This window comes from Manacus candei, unplaced genomic scaffold (assembly GCF_025592945.1).
Source record: "Manacus candei isolate 608988 ecotype Guabito, Panama unplaced genomic scaffold, ASM2559294v1 h1tg000020l, whole genome shotgun sequence".
In the NCBI taxonomy this organism is placed as follows: domain Eukaryota; kingdom Metazoa; phylum Chordata; class Aves; order Passeriformes; family Pipridae; genus Manacus; species Manacus candei.
The window spans coordinates 2,505,070-2,525,765 of record NW_026138068.1 but is presented as its reverse complement, the minus strand read 5'-3'; the positions used below and the strand labels follow the sequence as shown (position 1 = coordinate 2,525,765).

Below are 20,696 nucleotides of genomic sequence, written 5' to 3'. Positions count from 1 at the left end.
AATTAGAAGAACCTGACTGGGCAAAAGAGATTTGAGTTGGAAATAGCAACATGTCAAAGTTTTGCTGTCCTTACTCCTGGTTTTCATTTTGGAAATCCCAGTCTGTCCCCACATGCCACGTTTAACTTCTGTGTGTTGAGATGTTCCCATTTCTCTCCTCAGTGTTCCCTGTTAGTTCCTTTGGGATCAGTATTATATTGTAAATATTCCCCCTCGGTGTATATAAATGATTTTACTAAACTCAACAGTTCCTGGCTGCTTTTGTTTGGTTCCCAAACTGCTGCAGGGCAGGAGGGGAGGAAGGACAGCTCTGGGATTCTCCTGCCAGCCTGCTTTTCCCTGGAAGTGTCCAGAAGGTGTGTGAATGTGGCACTTGGGGACATGGGTTGGAGGTGAGCATGGTGGTGGTGGGTTAATGGTTGGACTCAATGGTCCTAGAGGGCTTTCCAACTTTTAAGGATTTGATTATTCTCCTGCCACCCCACTTCTCCCTGGAAGTGCCCAGAAGGTGTGTGGATGCAGCACTTGGGGACATGGGTTTGTGGTGAATGTGACAGTGCTGAGGGAATGTTGGCTCAGTCTTAGATGGCTTTTCCAACCTTAACGATCCCATTATTCTCCTGCCACTCTCAGCCCCCATCCCACCTCCCTCACCAATGGGAATAAGCACTTGGCTTTACATATTGTGAGATGAAAGGATGACTGACAGGCTGGGCTGGATGAATCCCTAGGAATTGGTGTGCTCTGCCTGGCAACATAATCCAAAACTGCCTTTTTTAAGCCCAGCTTTCCATTAGCTGGCAGCAGCACCTGCCCAGTGCTCCCAATTCAGCCCCCAGGTTTGTAGGATTGTTGTAGCCATGTTGTAGCCATGGGCAGTGAGAGAGGGAGGGATGAGTCCTTCTGTGTTCAGTGACATTCCCCTGTCACTGCCATTTCAGTGACATTGGAACTGGGAAGCACTTCCTGTAGGAGGATGATCTCTGCAGGGGCTGATCTGGAGGTGAGTGAAGTGGGAGCCCTGATGAAACCTGTGGCAGGACTGGGAGACACTGCTCCATGAGAAGTGGACTGGCCTGTCTTCAGGCTGGCCCTGGGCTTTTCCAAGGAGCGTGGAGTGCTCCCCTCACCTTTCTGGACAGTGTGCCTCAGTGTGGCACTTGTGCCCTTCCTGCCTCTGGAAATAGTTTCGTTATCCTCAAGTATGGTTTGATTTGTTGACAGGAGCCAGAGAGACCCTTGTCCCATGAGCAGAGAAGGAGAAGGGCTCTGAGAAGGGATGGTGGGGCAGCTGTGAGTGTCCAGGGCCTCTTCTCAGTGAGAGGTAACATCAAGCTGCTTGGTGCCTTTGAGGCCTTAATAGTGGGTTGGATGGGTTGGAGCATCCAGACTGGGAAAGGGAGTGAGAGAACAATTTCCTGGGAGCACTTAAGGCAGCCCAACCAGCTGGGAGTGCTCTCCAGAAGTGGCACAAAACTACTCTGCCCTACTTCCAGGAGGATGTGTGGCCCAAGGAATGCCCTTCCCTGTCCAGGAAGAAGACTCCCCTCAAACTGATTGATGTGTTGAGCTTGTGAGGGTCTGTCAGCACCCCCTGAGGGCTCTCACTGCCACAGCTGAAGCTCCATGAGCAATCCTGGCATTGTTTCCCAGATAATCTTCCATCACTTCCCACTTCTGAAGCCTTTAATCCCCTTTTAAACAAATTGCACTGGCTTGTCACGCTGTCCCCAGGCGGGGTCAGCCCAGGGAGCCTCTCAGGGAGGAGAGGGGGGTGTTTAATGGTGTTTAATGTGCTGCTTCCTCGTGCCCCTGAAGGGAGGGGGCTGTGCCAGGGAGGGGGTCCCATCCTCCCCCTGCAAATCCTGAGCCTATGAGACAGACATTCCAAGGAAAGTTGTCCCCCAGTTCAGAAACAGCCCGGACGAAGTGTCCTGTAGCATCAGTGCTCAGGGAGTAAATTACACAATTCACCTCAGGCAGAAAGATTTTGGAATATAAAACCTCCCTGTATTTACTTGTGACTCCCAAGGGGACATGATGTCTGAACTTTGGGACTAGAAAATGGGCTCCTGAGGAGGATTTAAAGGCCCAGGTGGAAGAAGACGCCCCAAAAGCTGCTGAGAGTTAAAACTCCCCTGCGTGGAACTTCCCATGGCAGCAGTGGAAAGCTGGACTCAGGCACTAGACTCGGCCTCCAGCTGCAGAGGACTCATTAAAACTGATCTGGATGCAAACACAGGGTTGGAGCTGGACCTGGTTTTTATCCTGTGGAACAGCAAAATTGAATTGTTTTGCTCAACCTCACTCTGTAAGAGAAAATCAGTCATTGACGAAAACACCAGGGGCATTGTGTGACTGACACACAGTTTACACAGTTGTGTAAGTTAATTACACAAACTGGAGTATTTCCTCTTCTTGTATAACCTGCTGTGTGAAAAATTTGGGTTAGACTCAAAAAGTGAAGCTGTTAGAAAATAAAGAGTGTAAATTAAGGGAGTTTTTTTCAACCCAGCTAAAGATCTTTTTTTATTTTCTGTATCATGGATGGACCTCAGTAAATAATTCACTTGAGCAGCTGGAAATGTAGAGAGAGATTCAGATTTAATCCTGCTCACCTGGTTCATGATGCTCCACAGGGTTGAAGAAGCTGATTTTTGTGAGTATTGTGGTTGAGCAGGGGTTGGCACGAAGAACAGAAGGGAAATGTGCAGAATTCCAGGCATGGAAGTGAGCACTGATGTTTTTATCCTGCTTTGCAGTTCTTCATTCCCTGCAGTTGGCTCTTAGTATGGTGCATGTTCTCATGGTTATAGTGAATTCAAAGTCAGAGATATGAAAAATATTCACTTTGCTTTACTGTTATTTTGCAATGGCAAATACTTCAAGAAATAAAACAAATACTTGGAGAAGTAAAACATCCTCTGCTGGAGCTGGATGAGACCTCTGAGCTGTTACACACCATCTGCTGCATTTCTAGGGATATTTCCAGAAGCAGAAAGTCTGGACTAGAGCTTTACCATGTTGAAAGAATTAATTTAGAGTCCATATGACCTGTAAAATAAATAACTATCTCCACTGAGTGTCTCTGACAGACCTGCTTGGGCTCCTCCCTCCCCACGGCTGGGACAGTTCGGAGCCGACAGCCCCATCCCGGGTCTGGATGACATTCCTAAAACACGAGGAGGTGTTGGCAGGACACTTCAGAGCAGCGTGGACGTGGAGCCCTCAGTGTCTGGGGGGCTGGTGGGGGCTGTGCTGGAGTAGAACTTCTTCTGGGAGCGCAGGAGGGGGGTCTGGGTGTCCACGTCCCGGCGGGCGCCGCGTTTGAGGGACAGGAACACGTGCTGGGTCCATCCGTACACCAGGCAGTTCAGGAGCCCCTGGGAAGCTGCTGTGAGAGCCTGGGACAGCACAGGGGGAATCAGGGCTCCTGGAATCCAGCACTGCACAGTGCTCTGAGCTCCCTGCCAGCCTGGAAAACCTCCCACTTCCAGCATGGAATTCTGGATTCAGCCTTATTCACCTGCACCCCTTGTGTGATAGAGCAATCTCATGATTTTTTAAACAAATAGTTAATAAATATCTAATTATATATAAACCCATGGAAATGTATTTTCTAGAAATATATTTTAATATATTATATATAAGATATTTTAAATAATTATATAATATAACACAATTTCTAAATTCTGTCTCAGCCACAAGAAGCAGCTGGACAAGTGTTATGAAGGAATCCCTTTTGGAGACTTAGGGACACAGGGAAAACACAGAGGAGAAAAAAAACAAACTGATTTCTGATTTCTACTCTTATTTGCTACAATTTCCATGATCAAAGAATTGCTGAAGTTGGAAAAGGCCTTTAAGATCACCAAGTCCAAACATCACCCCAGCACCACCACCATGTTCACCACTAAACCGTGTCCTCATGGTGCTGGATTTTGGTCACTGAGACCTTTTCAGATAAATCACCCACCAGAGATCTTTGCCAGCCAAAAGCCCAAACCAGACTCAGGCTCACATGGAGTGATCCTTGTCCAGCTACATCCAGCTGGGACCAGACTCAGGATTAGGAGGCTCAGGGTGAGAAGGAAAAGCCCAGGAGGTGGCAGGAGCAGAGATTTACCTGCAGGATCAGCAGGGCCATGTAGATCTTGCTGGTTGTTGAAACAGTCAACTTCAGCATTCCAAGGAGGACAGCTGTGAAAAGGGAAGGACAAGAGGGTGTTGCTTTAACCCCACCTCTCTGGAGTTCCACAGGGGAGCACTGTGGGAGGAACTCAGCTCTCTGCTCACCTGGGGCCCAGCAGCAGAAGAACACGATGGGGTAAAAGACCACTCGTTGTTCCACCATCTTAATGATGGCCCACTGCTGGTCCCCCAGGAACCCTGTGGAGTTCACAAACCTCTTGTACAGCCCTCGGGCCTGGCTGAGGATCACCTGAAAGGGAACAGGCAGACAATGTTGTTTGGGCTGGGAGCTGCTGGGTTCACCCAGGACAGGTCCCACCTCAGTCCATCCAGCCTTTTCCCACAATAGGGGGGGAAATCCTGGGAAAGATGTTGCTTTGCATGTGACCTTTTCTAAACTGAAGACTCTGAATTGATTTAGACTCTTAGAATCATAAAATCAAAAAGGAAAGACCTTCAAGATCGAGTCCAAACATTAATCACCTCCTGCTGACTATGCAGTAGGTGAACTCTGCTGCCAAGCAGAGCCTTCTCTACCTGCTAAATCCTTTTGGGGATGGATTTATGTGGTGGCACAGTGCTGTTTTCCCTCCCCTATCACCCCTTCCAAAAGGGAAGCAGCACCACACAGTTATTTCTCTGCCATATTTACAAGAGCTTGTAGTGAAGAACAAGTGGAAATGGCTTCAAATTGAAAGAGAGGAGGCTTAGATGGGATGTTGGGGAGAAAGGGTGCTGAGACCCTGGGACAGGTTGCCCAGAGAGGTGGTAGAAGTGATGGAAGTGTCCAAGGCCAGGTTGGACAGGGCTTGGAGCAACCTGGTCTGGTGGAAGGTGTCCCTGCCCATGGCAGGGGGTGGGACTGGGTGAGATTTAAGGTCCCTTCCAACCCAAACCATTCCATATGCAAAGATGCAGAGATGCAAAGGCCCATGTTTCTTACCAGAATGGCCACGAAGCTGATGAGGAAGGAGATGAGGAAGACCCCGATGCCGTAGAAATGCATCGCGCGGCAGACGGAGCCGCTCAGGGTCTGCGGCTCGTTGGTGGTCACGGCGATCTCCGTGTGCATCAGGAGACAGCTGTGGGACAAAGGGGACAGCCTGAGCTCCTGCCCTGCCCCAGCAGCCCTGGGGCTGTGTCAGAGGGGCTGAGGCTCACCCGTGCTTCTGGCTGAAATTCTGGTAGCAATTACTGCTGTTGCCCAGGCAAAACACCGGCACCATGAGGAGGAAAGGGATGAGGCTGAGAGGAGACAGGACAACAGAACAGTCACTGGTTATTGCACTGCTCCATCCCACCCCCAGCAAACACCACTTGGTTTTTCTCCTGTCACTACAGAGGAATTAAAATTGTTTTTGTTGACATTGCTCTGGAAAAGTATTTTATCAGCTTTACCAACGTCGGTGCTTTCATTCTCGAGGGCTAATCATTGGTAAAGGGAGCACCTTCTGGAAAACCACATCTAGTTAATAAAGTTATGATTAACTTGGTTAAAAAAGCCCTCTTACTCTGTGTTTGTGAGGTCACACTGCTGTTAATGATGAGCTTTACGGGCTTTAGTAAATCTTGCTTCAAAACAAGTAGGAAGCAGAGATCAGCACGCTGCAGTTTGCCAAACCACATCATCCTGCCAGGGAGAACTAAACCTTACCAACACCACATCATCCTGCTAGAGAGAACTAAACCTTACCAACACCACATCATCCTGCTAGAGAGAACTAAACCTCACCAACACCACATCATCCTGCCAGGGAGAATTAAATTTTACAAATCTACTTCATCCTTCCAGGGAGAACTAAATCTTACCTCGACGAGATCGTTGCTATTCGGCCGACACAACTTGCATAATCTACAGCCTGCAAAATCCAACAAGTTTAGTTAAATCATCATTCCTGTACAGCTCCCTGGTCCACAGGAACCAGCTCCCAGGGAGCATTTCAGCAGCTGAGGGTCCTTCAAACGCTGATTAATCCCCAGGACAAATGTTTGGTTCTAATTTGCACTGAGTCAACATGGCCAAGTTCAGCCTGTGCTGATTTGGAATGGAATCAACCCTCGCTGACTGTCCTGTTCTGCTTCAGGAGGAGGATCAGAGAAGGGAACTTAGACCTGGACAAGGAGCAGAGACTTTATGAGCCCTCTGATGGGACTTGCTTATTTTTTGTACTGTTTATTCACTTCCCTTGGCCCTGTTCCTCAGAAACTTCATGTTCTGGTGAAGAAATTCAGGCAGTTTGGGGTGTCCTGGTATCTGCTCACCAGGAAATGTGCTTTGGCAGTGGGACCCACCCAGCAGCATCAGTGCACTGTGGGACACTGAAGGGTGGGGAATTATGGCACGTGTGGGAGCCCAACAAGAAGGAATCCAGTCCTGCAGGTGGATCCAAACCCTATGGATAAAACCCCTTTAAATTTAGAATGATCTGCCCAGGCTGGTGCTCCTGAACTGACAGATGGAATATCTGGGATACAAAGCAAATGTCTGGGGAAGAAAAGGCTGTCTGGGGCAGTTTGATGGGATGAGATGCATCAGGAATATTCCATTTTGCAGGAATACACAGGGAGCCACACAGCAGTCACAGTGCCTCCCTGTTTAGCCAGGAGTGAGGTGGGAAACAACTGCAGGGAGGATTTTGGTCATGAGGTGTGTGAAGTGTTTGCTCAGCCTGCAGTGCAGGGAGTGTTTTCCTGAGTGCTGTGTCCTTGTTCCTCAGTTCCCAGCGATTACACTGGTGCCCCAAAGGGCTTTTGGAAAGGCCAGGGATGATGAAGTGAGGACTGGCCCCTGCTCCCTGAGCCAGCAGGTCCTGTTAGCACTAGTTCCCTTCACACCTTCTATCTCAAACCCTTACTGAGTGTGACACCTGAGGAGGACAGAAATTGTCAGTTCTCAGTTCCAGGCTGTCCAGGTACCCCCTGCTCTCCTGTCCCTCTGCTGTGCCCTGGCAGAGGGCAGTCACCAGTTTGGTGACAGCACCAAACCAGTCATTCAGCTGCTGCAAACCCCTGCTCTGCCAACTGCTTCCCCAGCCCCCAGTGCTGAGAGGCTCTCACAGACCCAGTAGTAACTCTGCTGACCTCATCAATTCATACAGCCACGGGGCAGAAGGGCCTTCAAGGTCCTTTTGGTGAGTGAACTGTTCTGTGTGCAGCCCCCACATCCCACCATGCCCCACAGTCAGACCTGGGCACCCAGCTGTTGTTCCACATCCGTCCTACTCACCTGGGGGAGCACCCTGAAGAGGTTCTGGTTGTACTTCACCTTTAGGTCCCTGTACAGGTGCCACGTGTAGTTGACAGTGTAGAGGAAAGAGGCCACGTAGAATATCTGGGAAATGCAAACATTTCAGTCCTATAATAACAGTTTCTGTAGCACATTTAGTGCCTCCCTGATGATCCAAAGCCTGTGGAACAGAGGCAGGAAGAAACATCTGCCAAAGGTGAGGATCCTTCACAACTCCTTGTGCTCACATCCAGGTGGGAAGAGCCAGGTTGAGGAGAGGCTCCCACTTTAAACCTCACAAAGGCAGCTTCACTTGGGGCTCAGACAGGGGACAGGAGAACTAATGACAGCAGGGCTGTCTTAGAAAATCAAATCTTTGTGATTTGGCTCATTTTTTAGCCCAAATTTTGGCAACAACAGGTCCAAAGGCACTTGGATCCTCTCTGTGCTACATCCATTAGGAAACAACACAGATGTGACATTTAGACTTTTTCATAATGAGCTCCCCACACTGGGAATTCACGGAAACGCAAAACAATGGGATATTTAAAGAGGAAAGTGAGGGCAGAGAATATCTGCCTGGGTTAACATCTCAAAAATCCCTTTTCTCTCCCTGGGAAAAAAGAGGAGAGAAAAGACAGAGCACACTGTTTCCCACTGAGAGTTTCACAGCCTGAGATGAGACCAAATATCTAAAATTTCCTGCAAAACCTCCCAGATCTTTATCCCATTTATTTTCAAATCCATGTTTGCTCCAAGCTGCCTGATCAGACCATGTCCACGCATGTGCTGTTTGTTACAGGAAACACACACTTCAGTGGCAAAGGCAAAGAGGAAGGGCTGGACAAGGGAATTTCTTTTCTTTGCCAAAAAGATAAGGAGCACAGGTTTGCCACCCTGGGATCATCCACGTCTGGGAAAGGAGTCACTGAACAAACTCAGCCTCCTTCACTGAGGTGGCAAATGCTCTTGGCTGGCTCAAGGGGCCGAGTCCAAGGGGCTGTGACATTGCAGCAGGAACACTGCAGTGACTTTCCAGCTCATTAAATGAGCTTTAATGAGTGTTTGCTGCCCTTTTTCAGTTACTTCCAGGGAAGGTCATCAAAACAGTCCACAAATATTGCTGTCTTGCACTTCAGGCTCAAGAAATGTCAGCACTGCCTTCTGGTTTGGTGGAGGGGGCCAAATGCCCCTCGGGAAGATGACAGCAGAAAGTGAAGGGAATTCTGCTTTCCCGAGCCCCAGCTTTGGGGCTGGGGACAGTCCTGCAGCACTTCCCACGAGGAGATAAAGCAGAGACACCAGAGGCCCTCATTATCCCTCTTGTGTGGCTCCCATTGTGCTCCCCAGCGTGGGCAGAGCCTGCCAGGACATTATTAGGCCACTGGAACTGAACTGGAAGAATGTGGGGGAATTGTGCAATTATAACCACAATCTTTATTCTGCACTTTATTATTGTAACACAGAGGCAAGGCAGGGAGGAGGAGAGAACAACGTCAAGAGACAGCAAAGGGAGCAGTATTTACATTAATGTCAATCAAAGCTCTGGGGCTGAAACAGGGAAAACCCAAGAAACAAAGTAATCTCCTTCCTTAGGGATGTTGGGGAGCTCCATCCACTGCAACACCAGCCCATGGTGATAAACTGAGGGCAAACAGCCTGAATAAGGCAAAAGATTGTCCTACTCCTGAGGCAATGCCTTGGGACATCCCAGGGACCTTGGTGTGAGTCTCTCCGAGGGCTGCCAGCTGCAAACACCCTGCTGAGCCCCCCCCTGCCCATCCTCACCCTCTGACATCTGACTTTTTCTAGGTGCTGGTGTGCAGAGAAGCCATGTGTGTTTTATGAGACACCCTGTGAGACATTTATTTGCTCATTCCACTGGGTTCTGCTCCACAGAAGCTGCTGGTTGAACCTCTCCCTGGCTCCTTCTTACGCACAAGGTGTTCCCAACACCCCCAAGGGCAGAGGGGGGTGTGGGGTGGGGTGTCCTGCTCAGTCACGTGCCCACTGTGGACAGGTTGCCATGGCAAGTGCTCCATTTGTTTTCATTTCTCCCAGAGCAAACAGCAGTGACAGCTCTTGCCAGGCACAACCCGGCTCTGCCACCGGGGCAGTCCTTGTGCCAGGGGGGACTGGAGTGGCACGTGGAAGAGGGGCCTGGTGACACTGGCTGGGGTCAGGATGTGGCCCTGCACACCCCACCACAGCACCCTGACTGTCCCCTCTCCTGTAAGGACTAACCTTGGGAAGAACAACCAAGAGCAGGGATGTTTATATGAGTAATGTTGTAAATGTGAGCTCAAGTGTGTCCCAGAATGTGTCTGCTCCTGCCCAGGCTGGAGGAAGCACAAAGAGGAAAAGAAAATCTGCTCTTTGAGAGGCACAGAGATCCTCTGGGCAGGGATCCAGCAGTAGAGAGATCAAGCTCCATCCACTCACTTTACACAAGCAACCACAAAATCCCATGATGTCTTTGCCTTCCTCATGGCCTCTCCCACACCAGAGGATCCTGAACCCAAATGTCATTATCTCCCTTTTCCACACAAAGGCAAGACATCAATAAGTCAGGTTCACACAGGGAGCCTCTGCCAAAACCTATAAACAGCCCCCACAGCCACAGTGATCACCAGAAGGGTTAACTGTGGCAAATTACTGTTCCAGCAGGAATGTGATGCCACAGGGGTAGGATTAGGGACACTTACCTGTCCCGTTGCTTGCAGGTTGTAGCAGATGAGGTCCTGCTGGGAGGTGGGTGAGCTGTAGAGCAGAGCCCCAGCCAGCCAGCACATTCCCAAAAACAGGTCAGAGAGGCTCAGGTAGAAAAGTGGACGCACCTGGGGGGAAGGGAAAAGGCTCATCAGGTGTGAGAGGCACCACAACACTCCCACACCCACCCACAGCTGCAGCTTTACCCTGTATCAGACATACAGACACTAAACACAGCCTTCCAAAGCCTTTTCTGCAGGAATGAGTGTCAGTAGAAGGCCAGTGTCCCACTGCAAACTTATTTTAAAAGCCTTAATTAAGGATAAGTGGGGTATGAGTAGCACTTTGTAGAGGGATGATTTTACCCTCAGGGAAGCACTGTGACAAGATTTCTGAGAGTCAATTTAACTGCAGCAAACCTTGAAAGCTTCAAGTAAAAAAGTCTCTCTCTACTTTCACAGCCAAGGGAGTTTAAAGAAAAGTTCTCAGATGGAAATAATTCAGCTGTTACTCCTAAATATCACCCTTCTTTTCAGTCCTTTAAAATGACTGTACCAAGTCCTAGTAGAAAGATTAATTGTGCTCAGACTAATCAACCAAGCATGGACATCAATACATCAGGTTATCAGGTGTTATCTGAACAGTGTTATCCCCCTGCTCTGCTGGTGAACTCTCCTTGTAGACAAAATCCACACAAATTCGTGCCCTCAGGAGCTGTTCCAACGCAGATCCCCTGCTCTAACCACCCTTTCTGCCACTGGGATCCAAGAGCAGCATCAAAACTTACAGGAAATAACTCAAATATCCATAATTTCACAATTCTGCAGAATGGGAGAGGCTGGCAGGGAGAAGAGATACTATGTTTTAAATCAACTCAGAGAGAAATTAAACTTTTGGCAAACACAAACCCTTCTTCAGATACGAAATAACTTTAAACAGGCATTTTCCCCCTGTGTTCCATGTCATTTCAGCTGGTGACTAAGGCTGGGTCTATGTCACACGCCAGATTAACTTCCACTGAGAGCCATTAGTCTGCTGGAACAGAGTCACGTCTCCTTTAACAGCAGTTTCCAGCCCATTTCCAGTTTGCAAGCACTGGCCAGGACTGTAAACACCGCAGGAAAACATTTGTGCAAAATTCTGGCCAACATTTTTGTCGTTAGTGGGAGAGCAGACACTCTGGAAAAGCAGCCTGATTATCTACATTTTTAATTGTAGCCTTTGGTACCTCATTTTCAGCATCCTGGAGAGAAAACGATGGTGGTTTTCTTTCTCTACAGAAAATTATAATGTTAAAGACAGCATGGAAACATTTCAAGGGGCTGTGGTTTTTATATTTTTTTTTCATGGAATTGAGCTTCTGATGGGATTTGCCTCAATATTGTCCTGGAAGTAAATATTTGCCACCCATCGTGCTGGGCTGTACTTGTTCCCATGAGCAATGAGAAGGAGATTAGTAAGGTAATAAGATGTAAGGTAGATCTGATTGAGCCAGATTTACCTTTGAGGCATAATGGCACAAATATCTGGAGTTAATATTTATATAATTTCATTTATATGCCTTTTTTAACCAGGCTTTTCATTGCTGGTGCACAACTGAAGCCCTGGTACGACAGGCTGGGGACACCACCCAGTTTGTGAGCAGGGCAAGTTAAACCAAACAGCTCTAAAATAAGCAAAGAAGCAACTTTTGCAATCGAACAGGTGATCCCTTTCCCCAGCAACAAGTGCCCTTGGAGCGAGGAACCGCTGGCTGGTCGAGGAGTTTTGGCCCAGACCTGAATAAAGAAGTAGGTGACAGTGATAAGCGAAGCCAGTTTGGTTCTGACTTGCAAAAGGGGAAAGCAAATAACAAATGGTATTTATAAAATAGAGGAAGGGACTGGAAAGACGTAATGATTTCCATCCTGGCAGCTCCAGATGCCAGGCTGGAGCACGCACGGGGATGTGGCTCTGTGGCCATCACCCAGGCACATGGTGAGCTGACATTTCTTCCTTCAGCCCGTTGATCTGAGCTTTCTTCTGAATGATTTACCTCAGGCTGAAGAGTTTTATTGACCCCATAAAGACAGAAAAGCTTCAAGAGTGCAATATTTGATTTCTGGGGACAGGAGGGGAAGTGTTTCTAACATCATTCTCCTCCCAGGCTCAAGAGCTGTTTATTTTTAAACATTTTGCTGTGGGTCCTCATGACTCAGGGAATATGTTTGTGGCAAGCTTTGATATGGATCTCTTCCAGCCCCTTTGTTTACAAACTTCCACTGCAGACCAGAAACATGAGGACAAGGCAATGGGGAAGTTACTGAAGATTGTGTCGCTTTTGAAACCCCAGCAGCAGATCTCCCCTGGCACCAGCAGAGGAGCCTGGAAGGCTGTGCAGGGCAGTCCCTCCAGCTGGCACCCACCCCTCCCACCCGGATTTGAAGCAATAATCTGAGCAGAAACATCTGGACTCCCTCGAGCAGGAAGGGCCCATCTGTGACCTGGAGCCATGTGTGGCTCACGAGCAGCTCCAAGCCACAGCCACATCATATGATTTGAGAGAGAGCAGAAGGGCTCCGGAGTGACCAGGCTTCTGGCCATGGAAGTAACGGGAAGAGGCTGCTGAGTCACACCAGGACACCTGCCAAACCCAGCTCTGCATCATTCCAGAGTGGAGGACCCCAGGAGAGAACCACATGTGGAGCTCTCCTGGTGCAGATGTGATAGAAGGAGCCTCTGATGTGCACCTTTAGCAGCACAAGCTCAGGTAGGTTTTCCATCCTAGCACTAAGGCGAAGTCCCAGCCTCCATTTCTCCCTGCAAATGCATGGAGATCTCCAAAGCTCCTTCTGGATGTGCTGGGCAGAGCATTTCCAGGAGGAAAGACTCCTGTGTGTTATAATGGGGGCAGATTTGCCCTACAAACTTGGACTCGTGTTCTCCTCCCCACTGCTTCATCCAGCGATGTGTCAGCTGTCGGCTTGCCTGCATCCCTTCTGCAGGAATAACTCCCTGCATTCCCTGGAAATCCTGTTCTCTGGGCTGCAGATCAAACCCATGATGTACAAAGAACAGTGAAGATGAGAGAAGGACAGATACAGCTGCTGGCAGCTCCACTGTCCTTCTGCTCTTACAGTAACCTGTTGCCTGCAAATCCAAACCCCAGCTTCACAGGGATTAGCTCTGCTCACTACCTCTGGGAAGTCTGGGACACACAGAGGGACTGTGTGTGGATACCCAAGCCTGGCAGGACGAGACAGATGTCTGTGGATACTGTGCATGTGCCAGACACCTGCTTGGTATGTCAGATATATCTCAGCCCCAGGGGGTTCCTGCATAACCTGTGTATGGGATGCCCTTAGGATGTGCCAAGCACTGCATTCCTGTCCCATCTGCAGCACACATGCAGGCTGTCCCCCCCCAAGGGATGTGTGCACCTGAGTCCCACAGCTTCAGCATTAGGAATGTTCATGGCAGGGGTGACCCTTCCAAAGCCCCACTGCAGAGTCCAACACAACAAACTGCTTTTCAGCCCCTTTTTGTCTGAACTTTGAGTTGCATCAGCTGCATCTTTGAGCTGTATCAGTTTTAGCAGTGCACCTGCCTGGAAATCTCCCCAGAGATACCCAAAGACCTGTAAAAGAATTTCCACAGACACATCTCCAATTTGCACTTCAGCAGCTTTGTGCACAGCTCCACAGCACTCCAGGAGTTTTGTCCCACCGAGGAGGGCACATTAACAAATCCCTGCTCCCAAGAACAACCGGAGTAGCAGAAAGCATGAGGCTGAGGGACCTGCTTCTCCCTGCACAGGTACAGTTCAAGGTCAGCCCCTTCAACTCCTATCACAGACAAAGAGCCAAAATCTTGTCAAGCCCTTTGCCTCCCAGCTGTTAAACAAGGTTTAACCACATAACCCTGAGACCTGCAGCTGCTCCAAGGTGATCCACCTGCACAGGACCAACACCTCGGCTGAGGGAGGGAGAGGGAGGCACAGCTCTTACCTCGGGGGACCTCACTGCGTTTTGGAAGACGGCGTAGGCAATAATCGAGCTGGAACCTACAACGCTGAGAAAACAAAGCACAGGTTGGAACAGGAGCGCGTCTGCCTCGCCGGGTACGCGAGTTCTCATTTTTTTTTTTTTTTCTGGAGAAAATCGCCTTTGCGATAGTAACTCCGTTCAGCCCGTCGTACCTGAGCATGGCCATGGTGAACTGGATCCACTGGAGCGCCGAGTAGACCTGAGGAAAGGACAGGACGGAGCTCAGGTGGCGGCCACGGAGCGGGGACTGGGGACCGAGGGATCCCGAATAGGAGCGGGCAGGGACGGGGACCGCGAGGTGCCGGGGGGGAGCAGCACGGCCCAGTGACCCTGACAGGAGGATCCCTGTTAGGAGCGGGCAGCACGGGCCGGGACCCGGGGGATCCCGGACAGGAGTGGGCAGCGCTGCCGGTGCCGGCGGGCTGGGGATGGAGCGGGAGGGGATGGAGGAGAAGGGACGCGCACGGCAAGGTCCCGGTGCCGGCGGGGCTCGCTCACCTCCTGCCAGCCCCCGTCCAGCCGGGCCGCCTCCGCCGGCAGGGCCATGGGTCCCGCCGCCGCCGCCGCACCGCTCCGGGGCTGCGGGCACCGCCCGCGCTCCGCCCCGGGGCCGCCCCGCGCCCGGCCCCCGCCGCGGGGCCGCTGCGGGAGAGCCCGGTGGCACAGGGGGGCTGAGGAGCCCCGGGGAACAGCGGAGTTATCGCCCCGGGACCGGCGTCCCGCGCGTCCCACCGGGGGCAGAGCCCACCGAGCCCCGGCGGGCGGGCTCGCCCCCGGCACCGCCCCGGGAGCCGACCCGAGGCGACCCCGCGGAGCTGCCCGTGGTGGAGCTCGGCACCGCGCCCCGGCACCGCCTCGCCGTGGCGACACCGCCACGGGGCGGGAAAGAGCGTCGAGGAAGGCTCTGAGGGGCCTGTGGGGGCTGCTCCCCTCAGAGCCTCGGGAAATGGTACCCTCAGGGGCTGCTCCCCTCAGAGCCTCGGGAGATGGTCCCCTCAGGGGCTGCTCCCCTCAGAGCCTCGGGAGATGGTCCCCTCAGGGGCTGCTCCTCTCAGCACCTGCTCCTTTCAGTGCCTGCTCCCCCCAGTGCCTCAGGGGCTCCAGACCTGGAGCCAAGTGGGACACGTCTCCACACATGGCCCGCCGAAGACTCTCCGCCTTGCCGGGATTCTTTCCCCGCCCATTCTGAGGGGCAGAGAGCTCCTGGCCTGAGGGACACCCTCACACCGCTTCCCTCATCTCCTGGGCACCCCTCTTGCTTTCAGTTGGCATCATCTGGCTGATCAGTCATGGCCTCCCCTCCAACCATCAAATCGGCAGCAGTTTCTCTAGAAAACGTTTTAAGAGGCAGCTCTGAATTGGAACCTTTTTATTATTGTATTATTAATACATTTTATCTTGCAGTAACATCTGCTCCTTGTACCCACCCCAGGATTCAAAAGGCAGCAAAGCTCCCACAGCAATCAGTTTTGCTTAAAGCATAGTTTTAAGGTAAAACACACAGGTTGTTTCTCTTTTCAACTCTCTGTAACCCTGACGAGGGGTTCGGCATCTTCCAGGGGCATCTGAATCCCACAGTGTGAACAGCACAGTTTTGAGGACTCACCTGATCCCTGGACCAGGCATCTCCACTAAAATAAAACAGATGAGTCTTCTAAGGGCACAAATACTTCTGCTTCTTGTTACAAGAACTCATTTTCAAATATTTAGAACTACCAAACGCTGATGAAGCTTTAGTCTGACGGTGTCAATCGCTTCAGGAGGCTGGAGAAAATGTTTTGTTCATGTAACTACATCTCAGGACTTTCAGATGTCGTTACTAGTCTCACCTTTCTCGTTTTGAACCTGGGAAATGAAGCTTGGAGGCACCCAGGCACTGTGTGTGCTCTTCAGCCATAAGAAAACTCACCCTAATTTATCTCTGAAAAAGAAGTTTTGCACCAACTGGTGAGACTGAGTGTAATAGCACCTCAGGGAGACTCTGCCCTTGCTCAGAGCTCACATCACTCACTGTCAGGGTACCATAAAGGATTTCAGGAGATGTCTGATGAAGTGGCTGCTCTGGCCAGAAGATGAGGCTAAAGTTGTGATATGGGGAGGAACTGGTTTCATTGCCAGCATTTGGCTGAAACCCAAACCAAACAGGGACAGGAGCCATGGAAGGAGAAGGCAGAAAAAGGAAAACTTCAGGTCTCTTAGTCAACAACAGGTAAAGAACAAGACTTGGAGCCCAACTGAGGCAACAAAAGGTGTGGGGGGGGTAGATTAACAAGCATAAAACCCAAGGACACTATGGACAGGGAAAGGTGGGGATACAAAGGACACCCAATCTGTACCTTTTCCAACATGTAAGATGGAATGCAAGACTGAATTTTGTTATTTGTTTGCCGGGGAACAGCTGTAAAAACCACCAAGAATGTGCTTCTGGCCAATCTAATACTTTTTTTGCTGTTGTCTGCTTTAACACTGTTATTGAATAGTATTACAAAATACTGTTGTTTTGCTTTTAGGTGATTTTTCCAACATTTAGAATACTGTGTTTTCAAGGAATGTCTTCCTCTTGATCTTCCAAAACTGAGAATACCAGAAGGAAATCTGCTGCTCTCTTGAAGTCAGCGGGAAGTTTGCTTGCATAAGGAGAACTGGTTAGGACTCTTGACATTTCACAGCTTGTACAAAGTTCTCCAACACATCAGAGCTCATCTTTTTCATTATTCTTCTTCAGGAAAGAAGCGAGGATATTGAGGCTTTTCTGGAGCTCCTCCTTCTTCCCATCACTCATTTTGTTCTTCTCGATCAGCTTTGTGATTCGGACGACTTCGTTCGCAGCAAACTCCTCTCCCTGCTCCAGGATCTTGCTCATAATTTTCAAGTATTGCTCAGCTGATTTCTTCTCGGTTTCTTTAGCTTTTCCCAAGCTCTGCTGCCCCTTTTTCAGGAGGGCCTGGCGCTCGGATTTCTCCGTGGTGCTCACAAACTTGCTGGCCAGCACGTCGTACTCCTTCAGGCAGCCCGGCATCCCCAGGTAGATGCCACTGCTCTTCAGCCAGCGCTGAATAGCCCCGGCCTTGATCTCGCCACCATAAGGTAAGGGATTGTCAAAGTCACCGTCCTGGAACAAGTAAAAAACAGGGAACTTCTCCTTGTCCAGCTTGTACTTCTCTCCCAGCTCGGTGTTCAGTTTATCGCCGTAGTCTGTCAGCAGAGAACAGAGCACAGAAAAACACAGTTAATCAAAAATTAATTTAGGATTCCCTCCTACACAAATACTTGTCTCCAGTTTCAACACATCCTAACAACCAGGAAATCATAGAATCACGGAATACCCTCAGGTGGGAGGACCCCCAAGGATCAGTCCAACTGCTGGCCCTGCACAGACACCCCAACAATCCCACTCTATCCCTGAGAGCGCTGTCCAAACACTCCTTGAGCTCTGGCAGCCTTGGGGCTGCAACCACTGCCCTGCAGAGCCTGTTCCAGGAAAATGCCACACACTGAAACAAAAACACCTTGACAAAGCACTTGGTTTTCCAAAGAAAAACACAAGATTCTAATGCTGCTTTGCTGTGACTGTGAGAGCAGAAGACATTGGCAGGATCTTTACACACAAACCCCATCCTCCTTATGGGACACTAATAGCCTTTTTTTCCCTTGTTTTCCTCTATCCATTTACTTTATCTGAGTTTACAGTTCAATAGATTTCTTCCTGTCCATGTGCAAAGAATGATTTAGTTCTGACAGCATGCCAAGCTACAAGATGTTTACTCATCTTACATAAATTACTTACATAAATAGCACTTATTCTTGAGGACAGAAAACAAAGACACTTTGATTATGCCACTTAGAGGATCCCACGTTCGCTTAGAAAATGTGGGTAAAATTTCTCAGTTGGACAATTAACCTTAAATTCTTATTCTACCTACAAAGCCAGAGCATGTAAGGTGACAGTGATCTATTTATTCTTCACTGCTTTTCTCTCTTAAATCCAGTTAAAACCACATTGAGTTACAGCAGCCACAGTGCAACAGCCCCTTGCTGTGCTGCCCTGGCGTTTGCTACATGGAATAAATCACATTAAATATGCTTTGTTTGACCAGGATTGTGGCTAAAGAGTGATTCTTGTAAGGTCTCTTCCCTGCAAATGGGACAAAAAGGTTTCTCTTGGCAAAGAAAGCAAAAAAAAAAGGGGGCAGAAGTGCTGAGGAGGGTGGCAGCAGTTCAGCAGTGTGGGCTGACTCCTGCATTACCCAGCTGAGGTGGATAAGCAGCTCTCCCACACACAGCAGGCTCAGCCACCATCCAGGGCAGTCTCACATCCATCCCTCACCCCTAGAATTGCCTCAGAGCCTGTTCTCAGCAGAAATCTCACTGGAATTCATCTCCTCCTCAGCAGCCCACATTGTTCCCATGTGCCCAGGGCTCCTCACCTGATATTCCCACTTCAGCCACCAGAAGATCCTCGCTGGAGCCTGAGCTCTCAGCCAGCTTTTTAAACTCATCTTGTTTCTCCCCATAGGGATATTGTGTGTCAAATTTCACCAGGACAAATTTATGCTTTGGAATAACCTAAAACAAGAAGAAAAAGGGGGGGGTGGGAAAGGAGAAAACTTGATTATTTCAGATCTGAGCAATCCACAACTCACCAAAGGTTGTTTCTGCTTGTTCTTCTTTTCCTGTGCAATGAAGAGATGCAGGGGGAGAATGGAAATTTTATATAATTATGGCCTTTCAAAAATGACTCAGTGCTGTGTGAAGGAAAGACTGAGCTTTGGGTGTCTATTTCTGCACCAGATGATAACGATGATATGTGGTAGGTTTGGAGGAGCTGATAATGCCTTTAATTATAAGATCTGCTTGTAAATCTGACTGACATCTTGGAAGGAAATCAGCTAAATGACTTCCAGTGGGACATGAAGAGGAGAGAGACCAAACGTCCCAGCATGAGAGCTGCACTCTGAGCTAGGAGAGGAGGCACACGGAGGCAGAGGAAGTGCTGTACTGGCTCAGGAAATGGAGAATTCATGTTTTAATCGATTCCTCTTCACTCCAATCTCTGCTCGGGTGATGTCTTTTCCAATGAGCTTGGAAACTGAATTTCTCGCCCCGCTGGAGACTGAGGAGAAGACCTTGCAAAATCTTTTTGTTGTAACGAACAGGTTGGGGTTGCAGCACAGCTCCCCACCTACACAGCGCTCTGCTCAGGCACTGACACAACACCTGTGTGCACAGGTGGCTGAAGGCTCCGTCTTGGGCCTGTGGGAAGCGCACATGGCCCTGGGAAAACGCCTTCATTGCAAAGTGATTTAGCGGAGGAAAAAAAACCCCAAACCCCGTGGAACCCTGTTGCTTTCTGTTCGACGAACAAAAGCGAAGCCACCCAGGCGGGGAGCGCTCACGGCCCCGGCTCGCTGCTCACTCGCTCACTGGCACGGGCAGCGCAGCCGGCCCACGGCGGCTCTTTGCTCGCTGCCCGGAGCTCGGGGGCAGGCGCGGCGGTGGAGGCCGGACCTTCCTTCCCCGTCCGCCGGTGCCTCGGGCCGGACCCTCCCTCCCCCGCGGGCCGGACCCCCGAACCGCGCGGCTCGGCTCCACTTGGACCGCGTCGATTGGCTGCCGGCCTCGGCCGCCGCGCTCCCATTGGCTGCCGGCCTCGGCCGCCGCGCTCCCATTGGCTGCCTGCCTCGGCCGCCGCGCTCCTATTGGCTGCGGCGCAGCGCGGCCGCTCCGCGGGCGCCGCGCGCTCCCCGCGCGGTGTTGGCGGCCCCGGCCCCGCTCCGCGGCCCCGCCGCGCCCCGAGCCCCCGGCAGTGCCCGCGGGGTGCGGGACACACGGCCCTGCGCGGCCCGAGCCCGCCCCCCCGAGCGCTCCGCCGGGCGCGGCGTCGCCCGCGGGCCGTACCTTGTAGAAGGTGACGGTGTCGAGCGGCACGGAGCCCTTGGTGTGCAGCGTGCTGCCGCCGGGCAGCGCCAGGCCGAGCAGGCACAGCAGCACCGAGCCCGCGGCCGCCGCCGCAGCCATGGCGGAGCGCAGGGAGCCGAGCTGCCGGGACACGTGACGGCGCGACGGCCGCCGCCGGGGGCTCGCCCCGCCCCGCAGCCCCGCGGGCACCGAGGGAGCGGCGCCGGGCGGGACCGCGGGCACCTCCCACGGGCACCTCCCACGGGCCGCCCCGCTCCCCCGGCACAGCGCGGGGAGGGGGATGCTGCGGCGAAATAAGGACGAGCGAGCGGCTTCCAGCAGCAGTTCCACAGGAGAGGAAGGCAGGGAAAGGCAGGAGGCAGGATCTGGCCACACAGAGTAGCAGAGAGGGTGTGTGCATCTCTGTCCAGGGTGGGCACTGCCATAGCACTGCCACAGCCCCCTCGGACAGGGCGGGTTTTTTTGTGTTATAACCAGGGGAGATCTCCTGCACCGAAAGATTTGCATGCATTTCAGCCAGCGATGCATAAAGCATGAAGAGCAGGCTGACAGATCATGTCAAAGCACTGACACATCCCAGCCCCCTCCCCCAGCAGACATCACTGAGGATTCCCTCCCCTCCCCTT

At 51.1% G+C, this 20,696-nt stretch overlaps 2 protein-coding genes across 2 annotated transcripts; both read right to left on the bottom strand.

The window, feature by feature from the left end:
- Nucleotides 1-235: 235 nt before the first annotated feature.
- TMEM116 (transmembrane protein 116) lies at nt 236-14,739 on the bottom strand. Its single transcript, XM_051785734.1, has 11 exons — nt 14,650-14,739; nt 14,304-14,350; nt 14,113-14,176; nt 10,123-10,254; nt 7,418-7,522; nt 6,001-6,050; nt 5,353-5,436; nt 5,135-5,273; nt 4,297-4,441; nt 4,127-4,200; nt 236-3,404 (listed from the first exon to the last, which is right to left on the bottom strand). Exons 1-11 carry the CDS (start codon nt 14,695-14,697, stop codon nt 3,204-3,206), a joined length of 1,089 nt encoding a protein of 362 aa, XP_051641694.1. The 5' UTR covers nt 14,698-14,739; the 3' UTR covers nt 236-3,203.
- Nucleotides 14,740-15,505: 766 nt separating this feature from the next.
- ERP29 (endoplasmic reticulum protein 29) lies at nt 15,506-20,233 on the bottom strand. The gene is made up of 3 exons (XM_051785457.1): nt 20,050-20,233; nt 18,579-18,717; nt 15,506-17,346 (listed from the first exon to the last, which is right to left on the bottom strand). Exons 1-3 carry the CDS (start codon nt 20,167-20,169, stop codon nt 16,844-16,846), a joined length of 762 nt encoding a protein of 253 aa, XP_051641417.1. The 5' UTR covers nt 20,170-20,233; the 3' UTR covers nt 15,506-16,843.
- Between the last annotated feature and the right edge of the window lie 463 nt (nt 20,234-20,696).